Genomic DNA, 21848 nt, shown 5'->3' on the forward strand with positions numbered 1-21848 from the left:
GCCCATCTGATCAAGATCCTGTTGTAATCTGAGGTAACCTTCGCTGTCCACTAAAGCTCCAATTTGGTGCCATCTGCAAACTTACTAACTGTACCTCTTATGCTCGCATCCAAATCATTTATGTAAATGATGAAAAGTAGAGGACCCAGCAGTGATCCTTGTGGCACTCCACTGGTCACAGGCCTCCAGTATGAAAAACAACCCTCCACCACCCACCTTCTGTCTTCTACCTTTGAGCCAGTTCTGTATCCAAATGGCTAGTTCTCCCTGTATTCCATGAGGTCTAACCTTGCTCACCAGTCTCCCACGGGGAACCTTGTTGAACGCCTTTCTGAAGTCCATATAGATCACATCTATCGCTCTGCCCACATCAATCCTCTTTTTTACTTCTTCAAAAAACTCAATCAAGTTTGTGAGACATGATTTCCCACGCATAAAGCCATGTTGACTATCCCTAATCAGTCCTTGCCTTTCCGAATACATGTACATCCTGTCCCTCAGGATTCCCTCCAACAACTTGCCCACCACCGAGGTCAGGCTCACTGGTCCATAGTTCCCTCGCTTCTCCTTACTACCCTTCTTAAACAGTGGCACCACATGAGCCAACCTCCAATCTTCCAACACCTCACTTTGATAAAAATATCTCAGCAAGAGGCCCAGTAATCACTTCTGTAGCTTCCCACAGAGTTCTAGGGTACACCTGATCAGGTCCTAGGGATTTATCCACCTTTATGCATTTCAAGACTTCCACCTCTATAATGTGAACATTTTGCAAGGTGTCATCATCTATTTCGCTACTTTCTATATCTTCCATATCCCTTTTCCACAGTAAATACTAATGCAAAATACTCGTTTTAGTATCTGTTCCATCTCCTGTGGCTCCACAAAAAGTCCGCCTTGCTGATCTTTGAGGGGCCCTATTCTCTCCCTAGTTACCCATTGGTCCTTAATGGAGAAAGTGAGGTCTGCAGATGCTGGAGATCAGAGCTGGAAATGTGTTGCTGGAAAAGCGCAGCAGGTCAGGCAGCATCCAGGGAACAGGAGAATCGACGTTTTGGGCATAAGCCCTGAAGAAGGGCTTATGCCCGAAACGTCGATTCTCCTGTTCCCTGGATGCTGCCTGACCTGCTGCGCTTTTCCAGCAACACATTTCCAGCATTGGTCCTTAATGTCATGTAATTTCTAATGTCTCGGCTGTAACTGTCCAGTGCTTTCAATTTTAAGCTTTAATGAATAAACTTAATCATTCAACCAGTACTCAATGTAGCATGAAGGAAATAAAATTATATTGGACCTGTATCATCAGTAGGCCACCTAAGATGAAGAATACTGCGAAATTATTTACTATTTGATTGTATCACCAGAAAATTGTTGTCATGCAATAGAAAGCCTTGTGTAGCACCAGAAGAGTTGCACTTAGAATGAACTATTTTTGTTCCAATTCTTATCACCTTGGAGAAGGGAAATTTATGGATGATTAAGTGGCAGATGTTGGAAAAACTGGTCCTGCATCTATTCCTTAGCATAAAAGCACAGATATAGTGATTTTTAAATGAATGGGAAAGAATAAAATTGGATACAGGTAGTTCTGTTATTATGTGATAGTTGTGTTCCTGTGTATCCTATGCTATATATAAATCACGCAATAAAAATAACACTTAAAGTGTTGGCAGTGCAATTGTGTCATAGCCAACACACGTTTTTTAAAGTTCGTGCTTTAGCAACACTGTCCTCTATTCGTCAATTGTGTTGCAGGCAGTTTGCTTTGATGGAACGTGCGTTATAGCAGAACTACCTGTAAATGTCTTAATTTACAGTGATAATGGCATTTTAATTTAAAAATAGGACAGTCTATTATAATATTTGATTATTGGTGAATTTTACTAATGTTGGTTTGATCAGAAGAGTAAGCACCTGAGAAGGAAAACACATTTGGCGAACAGATTAATTAGTGGGATCTGCATATTTGCTTTGGCAAAGAAGCATATGAATATAATGAGCTGAATTGGCATCATTGATGTTGTAACTCTTTGATGATACTATATAAAGAAACGGTGGGTTGGCTTCCAATGCTGCTGACTCAGTCACAGGGTTGGTGGTCATATAGCCTCAGCACTTCTACTGAGAAAATAAGGCATCACAGCAAAATAGCCATGACATCAGAAGCATAGAAATAATTAGACCTTCTAGAGAGGCCGAATTGCCAAGCCCATCAAATCAGAGCTAATCTCCATGCACTTAGAATGAAAATCATGAAAACTGGCAAATGTCGCAAGTTGGTCCGACTTGTATACTTCAAAATGGACATCTAGTATGACTAGTATGCACATTTCCAAGTATTACTGGCAATTGACTCTTCTTTTTCCCTCTGCAGGTGGTAACATTTAGGTTGCATGTGCAGTGTTTGCTTCCAACAGGCCCCTTTTTGGGCATGCAGTGTCTGGCTCTAATGGCTCCTGCAAATGCCACATGGAGGCCACCTCCATTAAGCTGTGCTTCAACCAGAGAAGTGCCTTGGAAGCCTAATAACCTGTAATTCTGACCATAAATTTTCAAATTGGCTGCCTGTTATCTTGCAGCAGACAACTGATCGACTTTCTCATCCAATCCAGTAACTGCCGAGAAATTATCCTGATGCACAGTACCTCACTATTTTCCTATCTGACTGTTCTCCTCACTGCAGAGCTGTGAGATTATCCCCAGAGATGTACTGATTTTTCTAAGTTGTGCATTGTTTCTAATTCCTATTTTAAAAGTGCTGGTTGGCGGTAATCTTGTATTAGGTTCTTCTGTTACATATAAATTTTAAATTATTTTCTTGTAAACATTGTAGACACTTGCTTGCCCTGCATGACTGGAAAGCTTTTCTTGATGCAAAATGTAAATAGGTAAAAAAATTGGACAAATGCTAGCCAAATTTTTTATGCATCCCTGTGACAAGTGAAACTGAGATGTTAATGAATTCACAAAGAAAACTTCATTGTTTATGAGGGTTTGAAGTCTTTTTTGTAAATTGGTGTATCTGCTGTTCATTCCAAAATTTTAATTTATTTACCTCCCAAAGAATTCTGGACTAGCAAAGTGGAGTGATCCATGGTGACTCTCAATTGTCTGATTTGATGCCTTTAAATCAAAAGGAAAACTGTTAGATTAAGGAATTGCGAGACTTAATTAAGATTACTGAAGTACTACAACTCTATACTTTTCATGCTATTCTTTTTTTTCCCCTGAGAATGAATGTGTAAGCAAATATGTGAAGATTGTGAAATACTTCTAAATGTATTCTGTGAAGAAAGATGATCCGGAATTACGGCTAGTTATAAGCAGTGAAGACAGCGCCACAACAGTATGATATCTGGGAGGTTCCCAGCTGAATTGAAAGGATTTAAAGTCCTTAAAGGATTCCTAGCCTCTCAGACTAGCAAAACCAAAAAAAAACCTTAGTTTAGCTGGGACTTAGTGTAAGATTTCTGGCATCTGCTGTAAGAAGGTCCCAGTGCATACTTCCATGCCTCAAAATTCTTTCAGTTAATGGTAGCAACTGCATTTTCACCTTTGCTACTACTGCAAGGTTTCAGGTGACATTGTTGGAATTAGACTTCTGCAGCAATACCAAGGAGCTGCAAACATGCATTGTACTTTTTCCTGTCTCACTTGTTTATGCAGTTTTTGGTTGACTATAATATCATAGAGTCATACAGCAAGGAAACAGACCTGGCAACAGATCATTCAGTCCAACTTATCCATGCCGATCAGATACCCCCAATCTGACCTAGTTCCATTTGCCAACATTTGGTCCATGTCCCTCTAAACCCTTCCTATTCATGTACCCATCCAGATGCCTTTTAAATCTTGCAATTGTACCGGCCTTTACCACTTCCCCTGGCAGCTCATTCCATACATGCAACACCCTCTGCATGATAAAGTTACTCTTCAGGTCCTTTTTAAATCTTTCCCCTCTCACTTTAAACCTATGCCCTTGTGAGAAACGAAGCTCACTCACTTCAATAATTTCAGTCCGAGACAAGATCTGAAGCAGTAGTATCATTTATTTCGCTCTTGCAAGAGGGGTGTGGTGTCTACTGTGCACAAAGGCAGACACACATACATGCTGAATTCAACTAGTACACAACATTTATATAATTTGGTTCCTATTCTTTCATCCCACCTCTCTAAGACAGGCGCTCATCACTCTTGTTCATCTCTTGCCTTATCCGGCCTTGTCTGTGACAAAATGCTTATTTCTGGCCTCACAAGGCCGTTTGACCACATCCTGCCATGGTCCATTGTTAGGTATATCCTCCTTCACTAACATCTGTTTCCCTCACTTGCATGACCTTATGACCTCATGACTTCTTGATCATGGTTTGTTCTTGTTTTTGCAGAAGCAGGAAATAGATACTTGTAACTACTTGTACAGGCATATCTAGCTTAACCCCTCCTCTCACAGCACCTTATCTATTTGTCTGTAACATCTACCATTGTTTGCAGGCACATTTCATTCTTGTATGCACATTTTAGCTAATACAAAAACAATTATGTATTTTCTTCACATAGTTTTCATTCTTGTTGACTCAGCTCTTGGCTGAAACAATTATACACTGGTGTGAGTTCATTTACCTTGCAGAAGTAATTATGATTGCAGAAGTAACACTACTTTACCTATATCCCACACCCTGTAATTTTGAATTTGCGCCCCATCCAGGAAAAAGACCTTAGCTATTCACTCTATCCATTGCCCTTAATGATTTTATAAACCCTTGTAAGCTCACCCCGCAGAGTCCAATGCTCAGGTAAAAATGCTCCAGCGTATTCAGCCTCTCCCTATTGCTCAAGCCCTCTAGTCTTGGCAACATTCTTGCAGAATTTGTAATTTTTGAATCTTAAAACATACTGCTTCAAAACCTCAAATGCAAACTCGACTAGCAGGAATTGTTTTCTTTTTTTCAGGTATCATGCATACTTGCTCATAAGATAATGAAACATCTGCGCTGACTTGTTTGAGCAAGTTCCACAATACCTTTTCTGTATTTGGGCAATTTGGAGGGCAGCAGCAGGCTTTTCTCTGAAGTTACAAGCCTGGACTCATTATTGATTCTTGCAATGTGGGTGTCACAGCAACGTCAATATTTGTTGCATATCCAATTTATCACTGAGCTGAGTGACTTGCTAGGTCATTTCAAAGGGCACTTGTGAATCAAGCATATTACTGTGGGTCTGGGGGTACATGCAGGGCAGATAGGTCAAGTCATGAATAAATAAGCTGGGTTTTTACAAAAGACTTTGATAGTTTCATGCCCACCAATATTGGTGCTGACTTTATATTCTTGATTTAAAACTTGAATTCAAGTTCCCCAGCTGCCAAGATTTGATTTCATGTCATGAGGTGTTTGCTGGGACCTCTGGATCACTAGTCATCACAGTTACATTATCACTATACCAGCATTTTCCTTGACACAATATAGAAGTTATGCCCCAGTCAGACTTACTAATCAAAGACTAGCAGCTCTCACACCTCACAGTGCCATGTAAAGACCTTTGCTGCGTTGGGAGAATGCCCAACATTCCAAGTGCCAAGTTCTGGGATAAATCTTTTTTTATGGGTGGGGTTTCTGGCATTGGGGGTTGCCGAGCAGTCAGAAACCAGAATGGTGGGGGGGGAGGGGGTGACTTTCAGAGCCCATGCTATGTTCTATGTCCAGCTTTTCTTTTTCAGAATCCCTACAGTGTGGAAGCAGGCTGTTGACCCTATTGGGTCCACACCAATTCTCCAAAGAGTATCCCACCCAGAGCCATAACTTATTCCTGCATTTCCCATGGCTAACCCAACTAGTTTACACATCCCTGGACACTATGGGCAATTTAGCATGGCCAATTCATCTAACCTGCACGTCTTAGGACTGTGGGAGGAAACTGGAGCACCTGGTGGAAACCCATGCAGACGGGGAGAATGTGCAAACTCCACCCAGACAGTTGCCTGAGGCGGGAATCGAACCCGGGTCTCTGGCTCTGTGAGGCAGCAGTGCTAATCACCGTGCCGCCCCACGGCTGGTTATGCAGCTGGAAGAGATTATACAGGGAAGGAGAAGAAAAGTGAAGGAAGGATTTGAAAATTAGGATAAGCATGTAAAATCAAGGTGTGAGTTAGCAGATGAGTAAGCATGCAGGGTTGAATGAACTAGAATTGGTGTAAGTAAGGCTATGAGCAGCATTATTGGATGACCTCAAGTTTACAGAGAACTGCTTTGGTATAGTCAAGTAACAAAGCCTGGATGAGTGATTTGGTTCAACAAATGAACTAAGAGAGGATAAGTGATGTTATTGGGATAGGATCATGGAGTCACACAGTACAGAAACAGGCTCTTTGACCCAATTCGTCCATGCTGACCAATATCCCTAAACTGAACTAGTCCCATTTGCCTGCATTTGGCCCATACCTCTCTAAACTTTACTTATTCATGTACCTGTCCAAATGTTTTTTAAATGTTATAAATGTACCCATCTTTACCTCTTCCTCTGGCAGCTTGTTCCATATTCGCTCCACACTCTGTGAAAAAGTTGCCCCTCAGGTCCTTTTAATTATTTCCCCTCTCACCTTATTCCTATGGACTCCCCTGGCTAGGCAAAAACCTTAGGCAACAGTGAGGGCTTTTGCCTGAAACATCGATTTTCCTGCTCCTCGGATGCTGCCTGAGCTGCTGTGCTTTTCCAGCGCCACTCTGATCTAAACTAGGGAAAAACCTTGGCTGTTCACCTTATCTATGCCTGTCAAGGTCACCCCACAGCCTTCTAGCTCCAAGTAGGAAAGTCCCAACCTATCTGGCCTCTCTCTATAACTCAAATCTCCAGTCTTGATAATGTACTATTAAATTTTTTTTGCATCCTTTCCAGTTTAATAACATCCTTCTTATAGCAGGGTGATCAGAATTGTGCACAATACTCCAGATGTGGCCTTAACAATGTATTGTACAGCTGCAGCATGACATCCCAACTCCTGTGTTTAATACTATGACCAACAAAGGCAAGAGGGCCAGATACCTTCATCACCCTGTTTACCTGTGATGCCACTTTCAAGGAACTATGTACCTGCACTCCTAGGTCTCCCTGTTTGACAACATTCCCCAACACCCTACCATTAACTGCATAAGTCCTGCTCCTAGTTTGTCTTATCAAAATACAACACCTTGCATTTATTTGGATTGAACTCCATCAGCCATTCCTCGGCCTACTGGCCCAGTTGATCAAGATCGCATTGTACTCTCAGATAACCTTCACTATCCAGTGTACCACCAATTTTGGTGTCATCCGCAAACTTACAAACCGTGCCTCATATATTCTCATCCAAATTGTTTATATAAATAACATACTACAGTGGACCCAGCACTGATCCTTGTGGTGCACTGCTGGTCACAGGCCTCCAATCTGAAAACAATCCTTGACCACCATCCTCTGTCTCCTACCATCAAGCCAATTTTGTATTCTACTGGTTAGCTCTCCCTGGATTCCAGGTGTTCTAACCTTACTAACCAGTCTACCATATGGTACCTTGTCAAAAGCCTTATTAAAGTCCTGTAGATAATGTTTCCTGCTCTGCCTTCAACTATCTTCTTGGTCACCTCTTCAAAGAACTCAATAAAACTTGAGACCTGATTTTCCCCACACACAGCCATTCTGACCATCCCTAAGCAATGTTGCATTTCCAAATTTAAGTTCATCCCGTCTTTGAGAATCCCCTTCAACAGCTTACCCACCACTGACGATAGGCTGACCCGTCAATAGTTTCCTGGCTTTTCCTTGCAGTCTTTAAGTAGTGGCACAGCATTAGTCCCATCCATTCTTCAGGCACTTCATTTGTGGCTGTCGATGATCCAAATATCACTGTTCAGGACCCCAAAATTTCTTCCCAAGCTTCCCACAATGTCCAGGGATATACTTAATCAGGGCCCAGGGATTTATCTACCTTTTATGCGTTTGAAGACCTCCAGCATTTCCTCTTCTGTAATGTGCCCTTGTTTCAAGACATCACTATTTGCTTCTATGAGCTTCCTAGCTTCTATTTCTTTCTCCTTTGTAAATGCTGGTGAGAAATATTTGTTTATGGTCGCACCTATTCTCTGCCAAGTTACTCTTTTGCCCTTACCCTATTTGCGAAAGGTATCTCGTCCCCTTTTTGCCCTCCTGATTTCCCTCTTAAGTGTACTTCTGGACACCTTGCATTCCTCAAGGGATTCACTTGTTCCTGGCAATCTGTACTTGACATATGCCTCATTCTTTTTCGTGACCAGAGCCTCTATATCTCTCGTCATCCAGTGTTCACTACTCCTGCCAGCTTCATTCTTTACACTAACAGGAACATGCTGGTCCTGAACTCTTGTTATCTCACTTTTGAAAGCCTCCCATTTTACCTATGCACAACCTCTCCCAATCAACTTTTGAATGTTCCTGCCTCATACCATCAAAATTGGCCATTAGATAAGGGTCAAAGCAATTATTTTTTAAGACTCCTTAATAATACAAAAAAAACCTGAGTTTTCTAAAGATTAGTTTTTAATTTTTGGATTCCCCTTTATCATTTTCATTAACTATTAGATGGTGTCTTTTATAAGGAGGAAATTCGTAACAGGAGATGTTGTGCTTTTAGGATGTTACACTCAAGAAGGATGGTTAGCAGGAGGGAAAGAGAAATAAATTCCGAGTTATTCAGTTGGACAGAACAATCAAATTTCACTTCCTATATGCCACCTATATTGAGAGTAAAATTGAAAATGATGGGTAAAGAACTAGCCTGGATGCCAGCATCCATCACTTTCCTCACAAAAAATTGTTTGCTTTCCCTTCCCCGCCCCAGCAACTTGACTGATGTTTTTGCCAATGCTCTTCTTGTCACTGTTGCCATCCATCTCCCATCCTCTTAGCCCTTGCTCATCTTGTCTGTTTTTTGCCTGTTCCTACCCTTCCCAGCTCTATTCATATTAGCTCCTTCATTCACCTTACCAATTTTCCTTCATTTCTGCTCATCCTTTTGTTCCTTACATCCTTCACTAATCATAGAGTCATAAAGCATGGAAACAGATCCTTTAGTCCAACTCATTAATGCTGAGCAGGTTCCCCAAACTAAACTAGTCTAATTTGGCTGCATTTGATCCATATCTGTCTTTGCTATATAATATTTGCTATTTATGTATCCGTCCAAATGTCTTTTAAATGATGTAAGTTCACCTGCATCTACCACTTCTGTGGCAGTTCATTCCATATCCGCACCACCCTTAGTGTGAAAACATTCCCCCTCAAGTGCTTCTTAAATCTTTCCCTTCTTACCTTAAAACTATGCCTCTACTTTTGATCTCCCCAACTCTATGGAAAAGACCTTTGCAATTCACTTTATCAATGCCCCTCATGAATTTATAAATCTTTATTATAAGGTTACCCCTCAATCTGCTGCATTTACATAGCCTAAGATTTCCTCACTCTGAAGTGCCAGCCCTGAATCCTGCCCTGAGCTTTGACACCCATTGTGTAATTTACACACGATCATTAAATTACAATGAAGTTGATATTGCCAAGGAGGCTGCACAAGTAGAAAAAATTGGGTGGAAATCCTATCAAACAATAAAACAATAACCTGGGTGGACTTTTATGTCTTAATGCAGTTACTACCTTGAACTATACAGAGCAATAGTATGGATGGCGAATAATCTAATTCCATGTACATATTTATAGAGATCATGTTTATATCAATGATGTTTTTACCAAGTGAACAGTAGAATTAACTTGGCCCATCTATGCATTTTATTTCTGCTTTGATTTCAGGTCCTTTTTTCTCTCTGTTTGCACACACTGATAAAAAGACATCCATACATAGCCGAATTATTTGGACCTGTGACTGGACTTTTGATAGTAAATACTTTGTCACTGGTAGTCGTGACAAGAAGGTAAATGTTTTGAACAGGTTTGCAAGGGGATAAACCATAATTTTACATAATCCTTAAGGGAAATGGTTTTGGGAGTAACTTTGAAAGTATACAAAGAAGTTGACTGCAGTTTGTGTGAGATTGCATTCATATTTACTAAAAAAAGGAGTTTTTTAACTTATTTTTACAATGTCTTGATGTTCTGTCAATACAGTTATAGCAGATGGCATATTGTTGACTCAGATCTAGAATACGTTTTATGTCATGACTTGAGATTTGACGTCAAGGATGAAAATGCTTTGTAAGAAAATTTGAGCTTTTGTAAAATGCATTTTCTCTGCAGTTGAATTTATTAATTTTGAAAATCAGAGGAGTAAACAGTTAGATTAAACAAAAGTTGCCTGAGTGAAAGCTTACTTAGCTTCATCCAGTCAGCAAGAGAAAATGGAAAAAGCTATTTCTGTGAATTATTACGGTCTCCCATCTTCTCACAATTATCAGTAAAGTGGTTAAAATAAAAAACACCAATAGTCCCGTCAAGCAACATGCATTTTCCAATAACCAGTTCGCCAATTCTCAGCTAGGCTATCAAGAGCCACTTAGCTCCAGAATTGTCATTAAGAATTGATAGGTGAGCAGGGACAAGTATTTTGCTTTATCGTAGGCTGTGACACCTAGACCCGGGGAAACTTGGCCTGTGGTTTCTTGGTGCTGAAAAATGGTGTTTGAAGCCTTACTCTTCTTGGGGATTCAGCAACAAGATTTTTTATTTCCCCCTCCTTGTGGGTGGGAATTGCAAGGAAAGGGGGTTTAAAGGCAATGGAAGTGGTGGCTTTCAGAGACCACCACCTTGCCCCACACCTGTGCCTCTGGTTGCTGGGAGGCAGATGATCAGAGAGACAGTGATTTGAGGTCTTTAACTGGCTCTTAGTCGACCACTTAAGGTCCGCAATAGCTGGCAAGCTAGAAAGTCCTCAATGGATTTTCTTGTCCAGTTCTTAATTGCTGAGGTGATGAGAGGTGGTAAGTTTCTTTCCAGCATCAACTCGCACTGTTGTTTTCCATTTGTTGATTCCCTACTCACCACCTCAGTGATAAGAAAATGGCACCCTTTGTTTCCCATCATCAGACTTGTGCAGTTCGCAATTGCCTTGAAAGTGTTATATGATCAGTTATAGTTAATAGATACAATAGAAGGGAAAAAGTATAATGTGTTGGCAAATGTTTCATCTCATGACGTGACCAAAGTGCTCCGTTAATAACAAGTTTCGAGTCAGGAGTGAGACTGAATACTCTTAACTTAGTTGAATAAGTGGAAGACACCAGCAGATTACCAGAACTTCAAGAGAACCAGGGTCAGTAGTGAGAGTAGTGGCCATCACTTACGAGAAGGTGTTGGGGAAGCTGAAAGATCTGAACTTGGATAAATCTCACCCAGACCAGGTAGACTACATCCCAGAGTTCTGAAGCTGAGTAGGTTGTGTAGGCTTTGGTTGTGATCTTCGAAATCACTGGAGTCAGGGGGTATCCCAGAGGACTGGAAAATGGCTAATGTAGCACCCTTGTTTATGAAGGGGAGGAAGGCAGAAGAGAGAAAGTGATAGGCCAGTCATCCTGACATCGGTCACTAGTAAGATTTTTGTATCTATTATTAAATATAAAATTGCTAAGTACTTGCAAGTGCATGGTAAAATAGGGCTGAATCAGCATAGCTTCGTCAAGGAGAGGTCATGCTTAACAAATTTGTCAGAATTTCTTTGAGGAGATAACAAGTAAGTTAGACAAAGGAGAGCCAGTGGACATGATCCATTTGGATTTCCAGAAGGCATTTAACAAGGTGCAGCACAGGAGGCTGCTAAATAAGACAAGAATCCATAATGTTAAGGGCAAGGTACTGGCAGTAGAAGTTTGGCTGACTGACAGAAGGCAGAATTTGGGTATAAAGGGGTCTTTTTTAAGGATGGCAGCTGCTGACTTGTGGAGTCCCACAGGGGTCAATGTTGAGGCCACAACTATTCACAATTTACATTAACGATCTGCACGAAGGAACTGAGGACGTTGTTGCTGATGAAATGAAGATAGGTGCAGGAACAGGTAGTGTTGAGGAAGCAGCAAGGCTGCAGAAGAACTAGGACAGACTAGGAAAGTGGACAAAGCAGTGCAGTTGGATTGCACTCGGGAAAGTGAGAGGTTAAGCACTTTGATCGGAAGAATAGAGGCGTAGAATATTTTCTAAGAGTGGAAAAGTTTTGAAGTGCAAAGGGACTTAGGAATCCGAGTTCAGGATTCTTTTAAGGTTAATGTGCAAGTTCAGTGGGCAGTTAGAAAGGCAAATTGAATGTTTACACTCATTTCAAGAGAGTGACAATACAAGAGTAGAGATGTGCTGCTGAGGCTTTATAAGGCTCTGGTCAGACTGTATTTGGAATATTGTGAACATTTTTGAGCCCTGGATCTAAGAAAGAATGTGCTGGCATTTGAGGGGGTCATTGAGTCATGGGGATGAACAGCATGGAAGCCGACCCTTCGGTCCAACTCATCCATGCCGACCAGATATCCTAAATTAATCTAGTCCCATTGCCAGCACTTGACCCACATCCCTCGAAGCCATTCCTATTCATATACCCATCCAGATGACTTTTAAATGTTATATTTGTCCTAGCCTCCACCACTTTCTCTGGCAGGTCATTTCGTATGCGCACCACACTTTTCATAAAAAAGCCGGACGTGGGGTCCCTTTCAAATATTTCTCCTCTCATCCTAAACCTATGCCCACCCCAGGGAAAAGACGTTGTCTCTTTGCCCTATCCATGTCCCTCATGATTTTATAAACTTCTATAAGGTCACCCCTCAGCCTCAGATGCTCCAGGGAAAACAGCCCCGACCTATTCAGCCTCTCCTTATAGCTCAAGTCCTCCAATCCTGGCAACATCATTATAAATATTTTCTGAACCCTTTCATGTTTCACAACATCCTTCCAATAGGAGGGAGACCAGAATTGCACACAGTATTCCAAAGTGGCCTACCAACGTCCTGTACAGCTGCAACATGATCTCCCAACTCACTTATTCAATGTTCTGACAAGCATACCAAACACCTTCTTCACTATCCTATCCATTTGAGACTCCACTTTCAAGGAACTATGGTTAATCTGTGGAATTCATTGCTACAGAAGGCTATGGAGATCAAGTCATTCAATATATTTAAACAGGAGAGGTTCTTGATAGTAAGGGGATGAAGGGTTACAGGGAGAAGTCAGGTGAATGGGATTTAGAAACAATTCAGTCATGATTGAATGTCAGAGCAAACTTGATGGGCCAAATGGCCTAATTCTGCTCTTACATGTTATGGTCCCAAATGCAGCAGTACTCAAGAAGTTCAACGCCAGAGAAAATCAACCTACCTAATCAGTGTCCCTGTTTGGATGCACACTGGTTATATAATGTTTGATTTAAGAATTTAGCACCATGTAGGAGCTGGAAAAGCGCAGCAGGTCAGGCAACATCTGAGGAGCAGGAGAATTGACATTTCAGGCGTAAGCCCATCATCAGGATGCCTTTCCTGATGAAGGGCTTATGCCCGAAACATCAATTTTCCTTCTCCTCGGATGCTGCCTGATCTGCTGTGCTTTTCCAGCACTACACTTCTCAACTCTAATCTCCAGCATCTGCAATCCTCACTTTTTCCTACCACATAGGAACTGGTTATTTGGTATTCCAAACACCTCTGCAATAATTCTAAGCTTAATGCTGTAATTGTATTCAGTTCTATTTTTGCATGACAGAAATTTTGTCACACAGTATATGAGGAAAGGTTTACCTTTTAAGTGCATCACCAATCCTGCGTAAAAGTCAAACAGTCTTTCTTCTTCATTCAAAACAAATAAGATATTAAGAAATAGGAACAGGAAAAGGCCATTCAGCCCCTTGAGCCTACTCTGCCATTCAGTAGGATCATGACTGATCTGGCATCACTTGTGCCCACTTTCCTGCCCTTTACTCATAATCCTTGGTTCTCCTGCTGATCAATAATCTGTCTCAGCCTTAAATGTAGACTGGTCTCTGCACCCACATCTCTCGGTGGCAAGATCAAAGGCTGTCAACTCTCTGAGAGAAGAATTTCCTGCTCATTTCAGTTTTTAAGTTAGCACCCTTAGTTCAGAGACTATGCCCTCTAGTCCTCCACTCCCCCCATAAGGGTAAACATCCTCTTAGCATTTACCCAGTCAAGCCCCTTAAGAATACTGTATGTTTCAATGAGATTACCTTTCATTCTTCTCAATTCCACTGAGTACAGTCCAAATCAGTTTAACCTTTGCTCATTAGGCAATCCCTCCATCCTGGAGTTCATCCGAGTGAACCTTCTTGGAGCTGTCTTGGATATAATTTTGCTAAGAATTTTAAATTAGCATGCAGTTTTAGACACTTAAGGAGCTAACTGTCTTTCCTTTTAATCTATCTGCCCAAATTACTTTAGCTAACTCTATCCTCATTTTATTGTAATTCATTTTACTTAAGTTAAACACAGTTGTTTCTGACCCAAGTTTCTCAGTCTTGAAGTGAATATTCACTTCGAGCATATTATGATAACCACTTCCTTAGTGCTGTTTTATTCGAAGATCATTTATTAAACCTGTCTCTTTACTCATTACCAGGTTCAAGATAGCCTGCTCCCTGGTTGACTCCATGGCATTTAGTTTTAGATTTATTGCCACATGTATACAAAAATGCAGTGAAAAGTATTTTTTCGTGTGTCATTTGCAAAGTGTCGCTGCTGCCATCTTGAAGCACAGAATATAATGCAAGGTTTACTGCAATTGAGTTAATCTTTCTCTCTTCTTCTGGGTTCTCCTCCGCTGCTCTTCCAGTTGCTGTAACAAGCTCTGGGGTCTCAGTTACGGGTCTCCATCACTATCTGTTCCGTGACTGCCAAGTCTGAGCTGGAGCCATGGGCCTGGGGATATGTGGGTACCATACCTTCTGTTCCCTATGCAACACTCCTCCAGATGCTACTATCGATCCTGCCATCTGTCCCTTTTGCCTGCGCTTTCCCTCCTACAGATGCCCGGGCCTAGGTGTGGACCTGGACCCTTGGCCCAGCCTGCGAGTCACGGAAGGAGGAATGAGTCTGGAACTGTTCCTCGATCTGGAGACACTGGGCCAACCTGGAGTTATGTCCCACTCGTCCAACATTGTTGCCACCTCTGCTGGAGGCTTCTGCCTTCACCTGCACTCTACAGGCTTTAAAGAAAATGAACAAAAAAAAGTAGAGCAAATTAAAAAGAATAAAAAATAAAGAAAACTGTCGAGATTGGAGGAGCCCCAGGCTCAGACCCACCTATGGCCACCGCCATGTCTTGCTTTTACTCTAGGAAACTATTCCTAATGACTCTGAATTTGTTGTTATTGCTACCTTTTCCAACTTGATTAGCCCAATCAACATGAAGATTAAAGTCAGCCATAATTATTGCTCTCCTCTTTTTACATACCCTTATTATTCGTTCATTTATATCCTTCCCTACAGTGTGGAGGCTACTGTTTGGGGGTCTATACACTATTCCTATAAATATCTTCTTTCCCTTGTTTTTTGACTTCCACCTAAATGGACTCTACATTATCTGAGCACAGATTGTCTCTCTCAACTGCCTCATTTCATCTCTTAATAACAGTGTTACCCTATCACTTGTTCCTGAAATGAATTATTAATACAGTTTGAGTGCAAAAGTTGATTACTGATAGTTGAGAGATTATAGATAGTGAACTGTGAACTCTGATCGGCAACTTTGGGGCCAACCAAAGCTTTTGATCATGTATGTTTCTGTGTTTTATTCCTGAATGTAGCTATTTTAGAAATTGAATTGCACGAGAGTTAAATGTCAGTGGATACAAAATTTCAGAAAGTATCTAAGAGATTTTTGCATGTTTTACATATATAAGCCTTTAACATATCTTAGTCTTTAACATATCTTTTCTAATGTTTGGATTTCTCAAGTCTTAATTTCTTCTTATTCAAATTGTAATTTTGATTGAAATGTTTTGTCTTGATCTTTGTATTACACAGTTTTTTTTCCTCTAACTATATCCATACCGCAGGTCATTGTGTGGGGTAATGTGGCTTTAGCTCGAAGTACTGAAGGAAGCAGCCAGAGTATTATCAGGCCATGTTCATCAGTTCTGGATGTAGAAGATGCAGCCACAGCTGTCAGCTTCAGCCCTGTTACAAGTCTAGATGAAAGGTAGGTTGAAAAGTTGATACAGTTGACTTCTGCAATAAGTTTTTAGATCAGCAATGATAAAAGTAAAATATACAATTAGATTAGATTTCCTACAGTATGGAAACAGGCCAGTTGGCCCAACAAGTCCACACCGACCCTTTGAAGAGTAACCCACTCAGACCCATTTCCCTGACTAATGCACCTAACCTTATGGGCAATTTAGCATGACCAATTCACCTGACCTGCACATCTTTGGATTATGGGAGGAATCCCACACAGACATGGGGAGAATGTGCAAACTCGACACAGTCACCCGAGGCAGGAATCGAACCTAGGTCCTGGCGCTGTGAGGCCGCAGTGCTAACCACTGAGTCACCATGACGCCCTTATAGAGGCATGTGTAACGTAAAAGGTTTATTTTGAACATAAATTACATTTCCAGGTACTAAGGAATGAAGATGGTTACTTCCTCCATTCAGGTCTATTCTTTTACAAATCTTACTCTAAAAGACTTCATTGAAAAATAAATGTTGTTTTATCTTGTGTTTTTACATTTCCCAAACTGCACATAATCAGTATTATGAAGCAACTTATCATATCTCTTGCCAAGTTATTTGTATGCAGTAATGCACAAAGAACTCTAAGCTATTAAATATATTGATTGCATTCCTAACATGACACATGTTTAAAAACTAATGTTAAGGGTGATTATTCTACAGCCAGTGTTTTTAACATTGTCCCATGTTGGAAGTGTGGCTGTCTGCAGGAGAAAAAAAGAAAATTGCATTATAAGATAGCTGGAATGCCAATCATGATGAGGTTTCATCCTATTTTTCACTAAGGCATGATATGTTCTAAGAGCTACTTTGTGTTCACATTATTTAGCAAGATCATTCCACAGTGTTCTAGAAGAATGAATCCATCTGGAAAAGACAGTACTTCAACTTTAATCCTGAGAAGACATTGGCTAGGAATAACTTCTGGTTCAGTTACATCTGTATGACATGTATGCAAATTTACAGCTCAGCATCATTTTGACAAAGGAAAATTAATTTTTTGAAGTTTGGAAATATCACCAACTTGAATGTCAAATATTATTGTTCTATTTGATGTCAGTAAGAGCTCATATTTTCCTGTTTGAAAACAAGTTTTGTTTTTCTCTCTAATAGCTACATTCTTGCAGTGGGATTGGATTGTGGAAATATATTACTGTACAAGTGGAAACCACATGAAAATAATTCAGCAAATGCAGACTGGATGAAATGTTTGGAGTTTGACAAATCGTATCTTTTTTGCATGAAAACCACAGTGAATATTGTTACAGGCAGTGTAAGTGCTTTTGTAGCTTTGCTATGGATGCAGTTTGAATGACTTCCTTCTACCGTGACTAAGATGGGGGGATAGTTCATTTTGTCAGGATTTGATTATACAGGGACTAATTAAATGAAGACTTCTCCTTTAAAATTGCTTGGCTGCAACAGCTGTGTTATAATCTATAAATTAAATATCTTGTTTGCAATTTCCCTCTGTGCCACTAAACTATTTTGAAGTCATTTGCATTGTGTTACTGTCTGTTAATATATCTGGATGAATGAGTTCTAAAGTGCTTCATTAACTTTTTAAAAAAAAATTCTGAATATTAAGTTGGGTATTGCATTTCAATTAAAAAATTGCATACTTGGGGTTGTATTTGAGTGCATTTGAGAAATACAAATTATTGATTATTTGTCTCAAAACCCCAGAAGTACTTGATTATATTTGATTATATGTTAACAAAATGTAGTCTTTTGTCCAAAGAAACACAAAAGCTGGGCATCATGTTCCTAAGCATCAACTTGTTGTCTTTAGTTATAATACTTTATTAAGTATTCTTCTTTCTTGGATTGACTGGGTTTTGAATCAGTTTAAGTGTATGTTTACATACAGATTTAGGATTGAAGCAAAATGTTTGTCTCCTACTAATGATAGAATTGCAGTGAATGTATTTTAAGTGGAATATTTCTCCTTCATTAGAAAGAAAGGTTTGTGTTCATACACTATTTATCTCAAGATACCCAATCACTCTGTTCTGCAATGCAAGTGACTCGATACAGACTCTTGAAATCCTCACGATCAGCTGAGTAAAGAATCTGCACTAGTGAAGCAATAAAAAAACTTTGCTTTTCTCCAGTGCCTATCATACCTTCAGGATGTTCCAAATGGTTTATTGTCAAATGAGTATTTTTAGAAGTGCAATGTAATATAAGAAAAACAGCAGTCAATTTGCATTCAGAAAATTCCCACAAACAACAATGAGATAATGAGCAGTTAGTTTTGGTTTAGTGATGTTGATTAAGAAGTAAATGTAGGCCAAAAGAGCAGAAAATAACTCCCCTGCTATTAGTTCAAAATAGTGTCATGGGATCGTTTTGTGCACCTAACTTGGTTTAGAGTCACATATGAAAGCCGCCACCTCCAAAAGTGGACCACTTAGTTGATAATCCAGTGAAGTAATAATCTAGATTTTTAGTAGCACTCTGTGAGAAGACTTGAACTGTCAGCCTTCACAGTTGAGGTTTTCATCATGTCATAACACTTGTTAAACCAGACCCCAGCAAGTCTGCCCAGTTCATTATGGTCACAGATGGGATACCCCAAACTGTTTATCTCACAGATAAGGAAAGATGAACTGGATTCCCTTCTTTTTTCAACCACTCCTGTATTCAATATCAGTATTTAAAATATCCTTTCCCTTAATGGATGCCGCACTTCAAGATCCCACAAACCCTATGTTTTAGAATAATTAGGCTTTCTTGAATTAACAGAAAGATGCCAGAAGAATTAGTAACACAACATGCAGACCCACAGATTAGAAATGAGACAGTCCAAAAAGAAAAAAAAGTTAAAGGAGAAAATTGATCCATCTAATAATTGTTTGTCAAGAGTGGATAGTTGAACACCCAGCCATTGCAATGGAGATTGATGTTGATAAATGAACAGTCACATTCATGGTCCTTAGTTTTGCAGATTTGTTAAGATTCTGTAATCCAGAATATTTTGAGGGTGATTGAATTCCAGCATTAAGAGTGAGAGAGACTCCTTTTGCCATCCAATTTCCTTTTCTAAATTGGTTTGCAGTACTCAGAATTAGAGAAGATTACAGCCAGCATTAGAGCATTACATATATCTGGAAGGATTGAGGGCTACAGAAAATTAGACATGAGGAAGGGTGAGGCCTTGGAGAGGTTTGAAAACTAGGATAAGAATTTAAAATAAGAAAGGAGCGTAAGTTGGCCATTCAGCCCGTTGAGTCTGTTTCCACCGTTCAATATTGATCTGATAATCCTCAACTCAACTTTCCTGTCTTTTCCCCATTACCCTTGATTCCCTTACTGATTAAACATCTGTCTATCTCCGCCTTGAATATACATAATGACCCAACCTTTACAACCTTCAGCTTTGAAGAATTCCACAGATTCACTACCCTCTTGGAGAGGAAGTTCTGCCTCAATTCCATCTTAAAAATTTTGAAGTTTTGCTCTCTGAAAATCTAGGTACAGGTATTCCTTAAACCAACATATGTCAGCAAGCACTGCAGCAACCTAGTATGAGTAACAAAATGGTCAGATGAATTTGGGTGACATCAAATTTGAAGAAGGTAGAATGTGGGTTTCCAATCTGAAATTAAAAGCAAGTCTAATTACATCAACTATCATTGGTTGATGACAATATAACTATTGTCATTTTAAAACAATCTGATGTACTAATGCCTTCTAGTTAAGGAAATCTGCTGTCTCTACCTGATCTGGCCTACATATAAATCCAGATCCTCAACAGTTTGGTTGCTCTTAACTACCTCTGAAATGGCCTACCAAGCCACTTAGCTGAAGGGAAATAAATGCTTGCCCAGCCAGTGATGTTCATAAAGAAAACAAGAGCACATTAAAATTGTCAAATTAAGAGGTAATAAAGACATGGATGAGGATATTGTCAACTGGTAAGATGGGGCAGGAGAAAAACAAAGCAAGGTCATTCTTGGAATTACACAGTCTTACTGATCATACTGATATGAGATTAGAAACTCTACTCAGCTGTGATACCAAATTTGTGAATGGCCTGGGTTCAACCACAAGCAGTTGCGAGGGAAAAGAATATAATTTGTACTTAGGGAACAGGATGTGTGGCAGAAATAGATTTCCCAATATTTTATTGGAGGAAATTTCTATTGATTTCGTACTGGATGTTGGTCAAGCAGTTTGATAATTTAGCAACAGCAGAGGAATCAAGAGAAGTGATTGTGAATTAGGGCTGTTGTTGTTAAGGTTGTAAAAGCTAATACTATGCTTTTGGATAATGTCACAGAGACTGAGCGTATAAATGAAAAATTGGAGGGAGCTATAAATATGCCTCTTGGGGAACACCAGACATGACTACGTAGGAGTGCGATGTGGAGCCTTTACAATTGATGAAAGAGCTCAGGATAAAACATAGCAATTATTGTCCAACCAGCTGGATGGTGCTGAGAAGCATAAGAGGAGAACACTGTACTCAACAGATCCAAGGCTGCTACCAGACTGATAAGGATAAAGAGGATAGCTAATCTTTGTTATCAAATACCATTAAGGGAAAGGATATTTTTATAGCGGGCATAGATTTAAGGTGAAAGGGGAAAGATTTAAAAGGGACCTAAGGGGCAACATTTTCATGCAGAGGATGGTGCATTTGTAATTTTCCCAGTAGTCATTTTGGTACTTTGGGAAGAATAGAAACTAAATATTAGAAGCAACAACACTCACTAGGACATTGTAAAGGCAAGGGCGGTGGAGGTAGAATGACATGGTTTGCAGGGTTAAATGGATTTGAAGGAGAATGGGATAGTATCTGTATCGACAGCTGTTAACAAATTAGCTGATAAGCAGATGAGAAAGGGAGATTTGATGGGCAGTAGTTTAGGGAACAGAATCAAGCTGCTAAAGGTGGGCTTTGGAGACAAAAAGGAGCTAGAGAGGATCAGGGAGAGAAGCTAAATAAAGACATAATTTCAAGGCTGGAAAAGGGAGAGCTTTTAGAGGTAATCGGACCTAGTGGAGCAGAGGAATCTGATTGTATGGTCTTAATAGGAGCAATGAATTTATATTAGATTAGCTAGCAGCATCTAATGTGTGTCCTTGAACCTCTGGGTATTTCTGTTTTCATTTACATATAATACAAATCTAATTTTGCTTAAAACAATGCAGCGTTCTCTACCTCACCGTCTCTCAAACCCCTGAGTTAGGATTGGAGTTCGACTGCCATTTTTTACTACTTTAGTCTGTAAGAAGCAGACTGATACTCTTTTTTTTAAGTAAGAGATAGAGATTTTCTCTTGCTAGTTCTTCTATATGAAGTAGAAAAGAGATAAATTGCCTCCTGGCTATTTAATTTATGACTATTCATGCACAAACTAATTTGCTGTTAGCATTCTGAATCCTTGAGTGTAAGCTAGTCATCTCATGGGATTCAATTGTGTTTTGGAGATCTGCAAATGATATCTCAGAGCTTTTTACTAGAAGTTCCCACTATTTAACCTGCATTGCCACCATGATGTTGGATATGGGGTCTGGGAGCTATTTCTTTATAAATGGCTAACAACGTTAACCTCGATCTGTTCTGCCCTCAGCATTTGCTGTAGATGAAGAGATAGGGTTATGGTTAGGTTTTTACCTTTTGCAGGGTTTTCGTGTCTCATGAGATAAGAACTAGAC

At 40.0% G+C, this 21848-nt stretch overlaps 1 protein-coding gene across 4 annotated transcripts in view; it reads left to right on the plus strand.

Annotated features, from left to right (window-relative positions):
* The window catches only part of elp2 (elongator acetyltransferase complex subunit 2), a 148133-nt gene that overhangs the window by 113936 nt on the left and 12349 nt on the right, over positions 1-21848 (plus strand). For all 4 annotated transcript variants that reach the window (XM_043689953.1, XM_043689952.1, XM_043689954.1 and 1 more), the window contains 3 exons: positions 9811-9932; positions 16004-16146; positions 17295-17408. In XM_043689953.1, coding sequence (XP_043545888.1) covers positions 9811-9932; positions 16004-16146; positions 17295-17408 — 379 coding nt within the window. The remainder of the gene's footprint in view (positions 1-9810; positions 9933-16003; positions 16147-17294; positions 17409-21848) is intronic.

The sequence above is a fragment of the Chiloscyllium plagiosum genome, chromosome 5 (genome assembly GCF_004010195.1).
Source record: "Chiloscyllium plagiosum isolate BGI_BamShark_2017 chromosome 5, ASM401019v2, whole genome shotgun sequence".
Lineage (NCBI taxonomy): Eukaryota > Metazoa > Chordata > Chondrichthyes > Orectolobiformes > Hemiscylliidae > Chiloscyllium > Chiloscyllium plagiosum.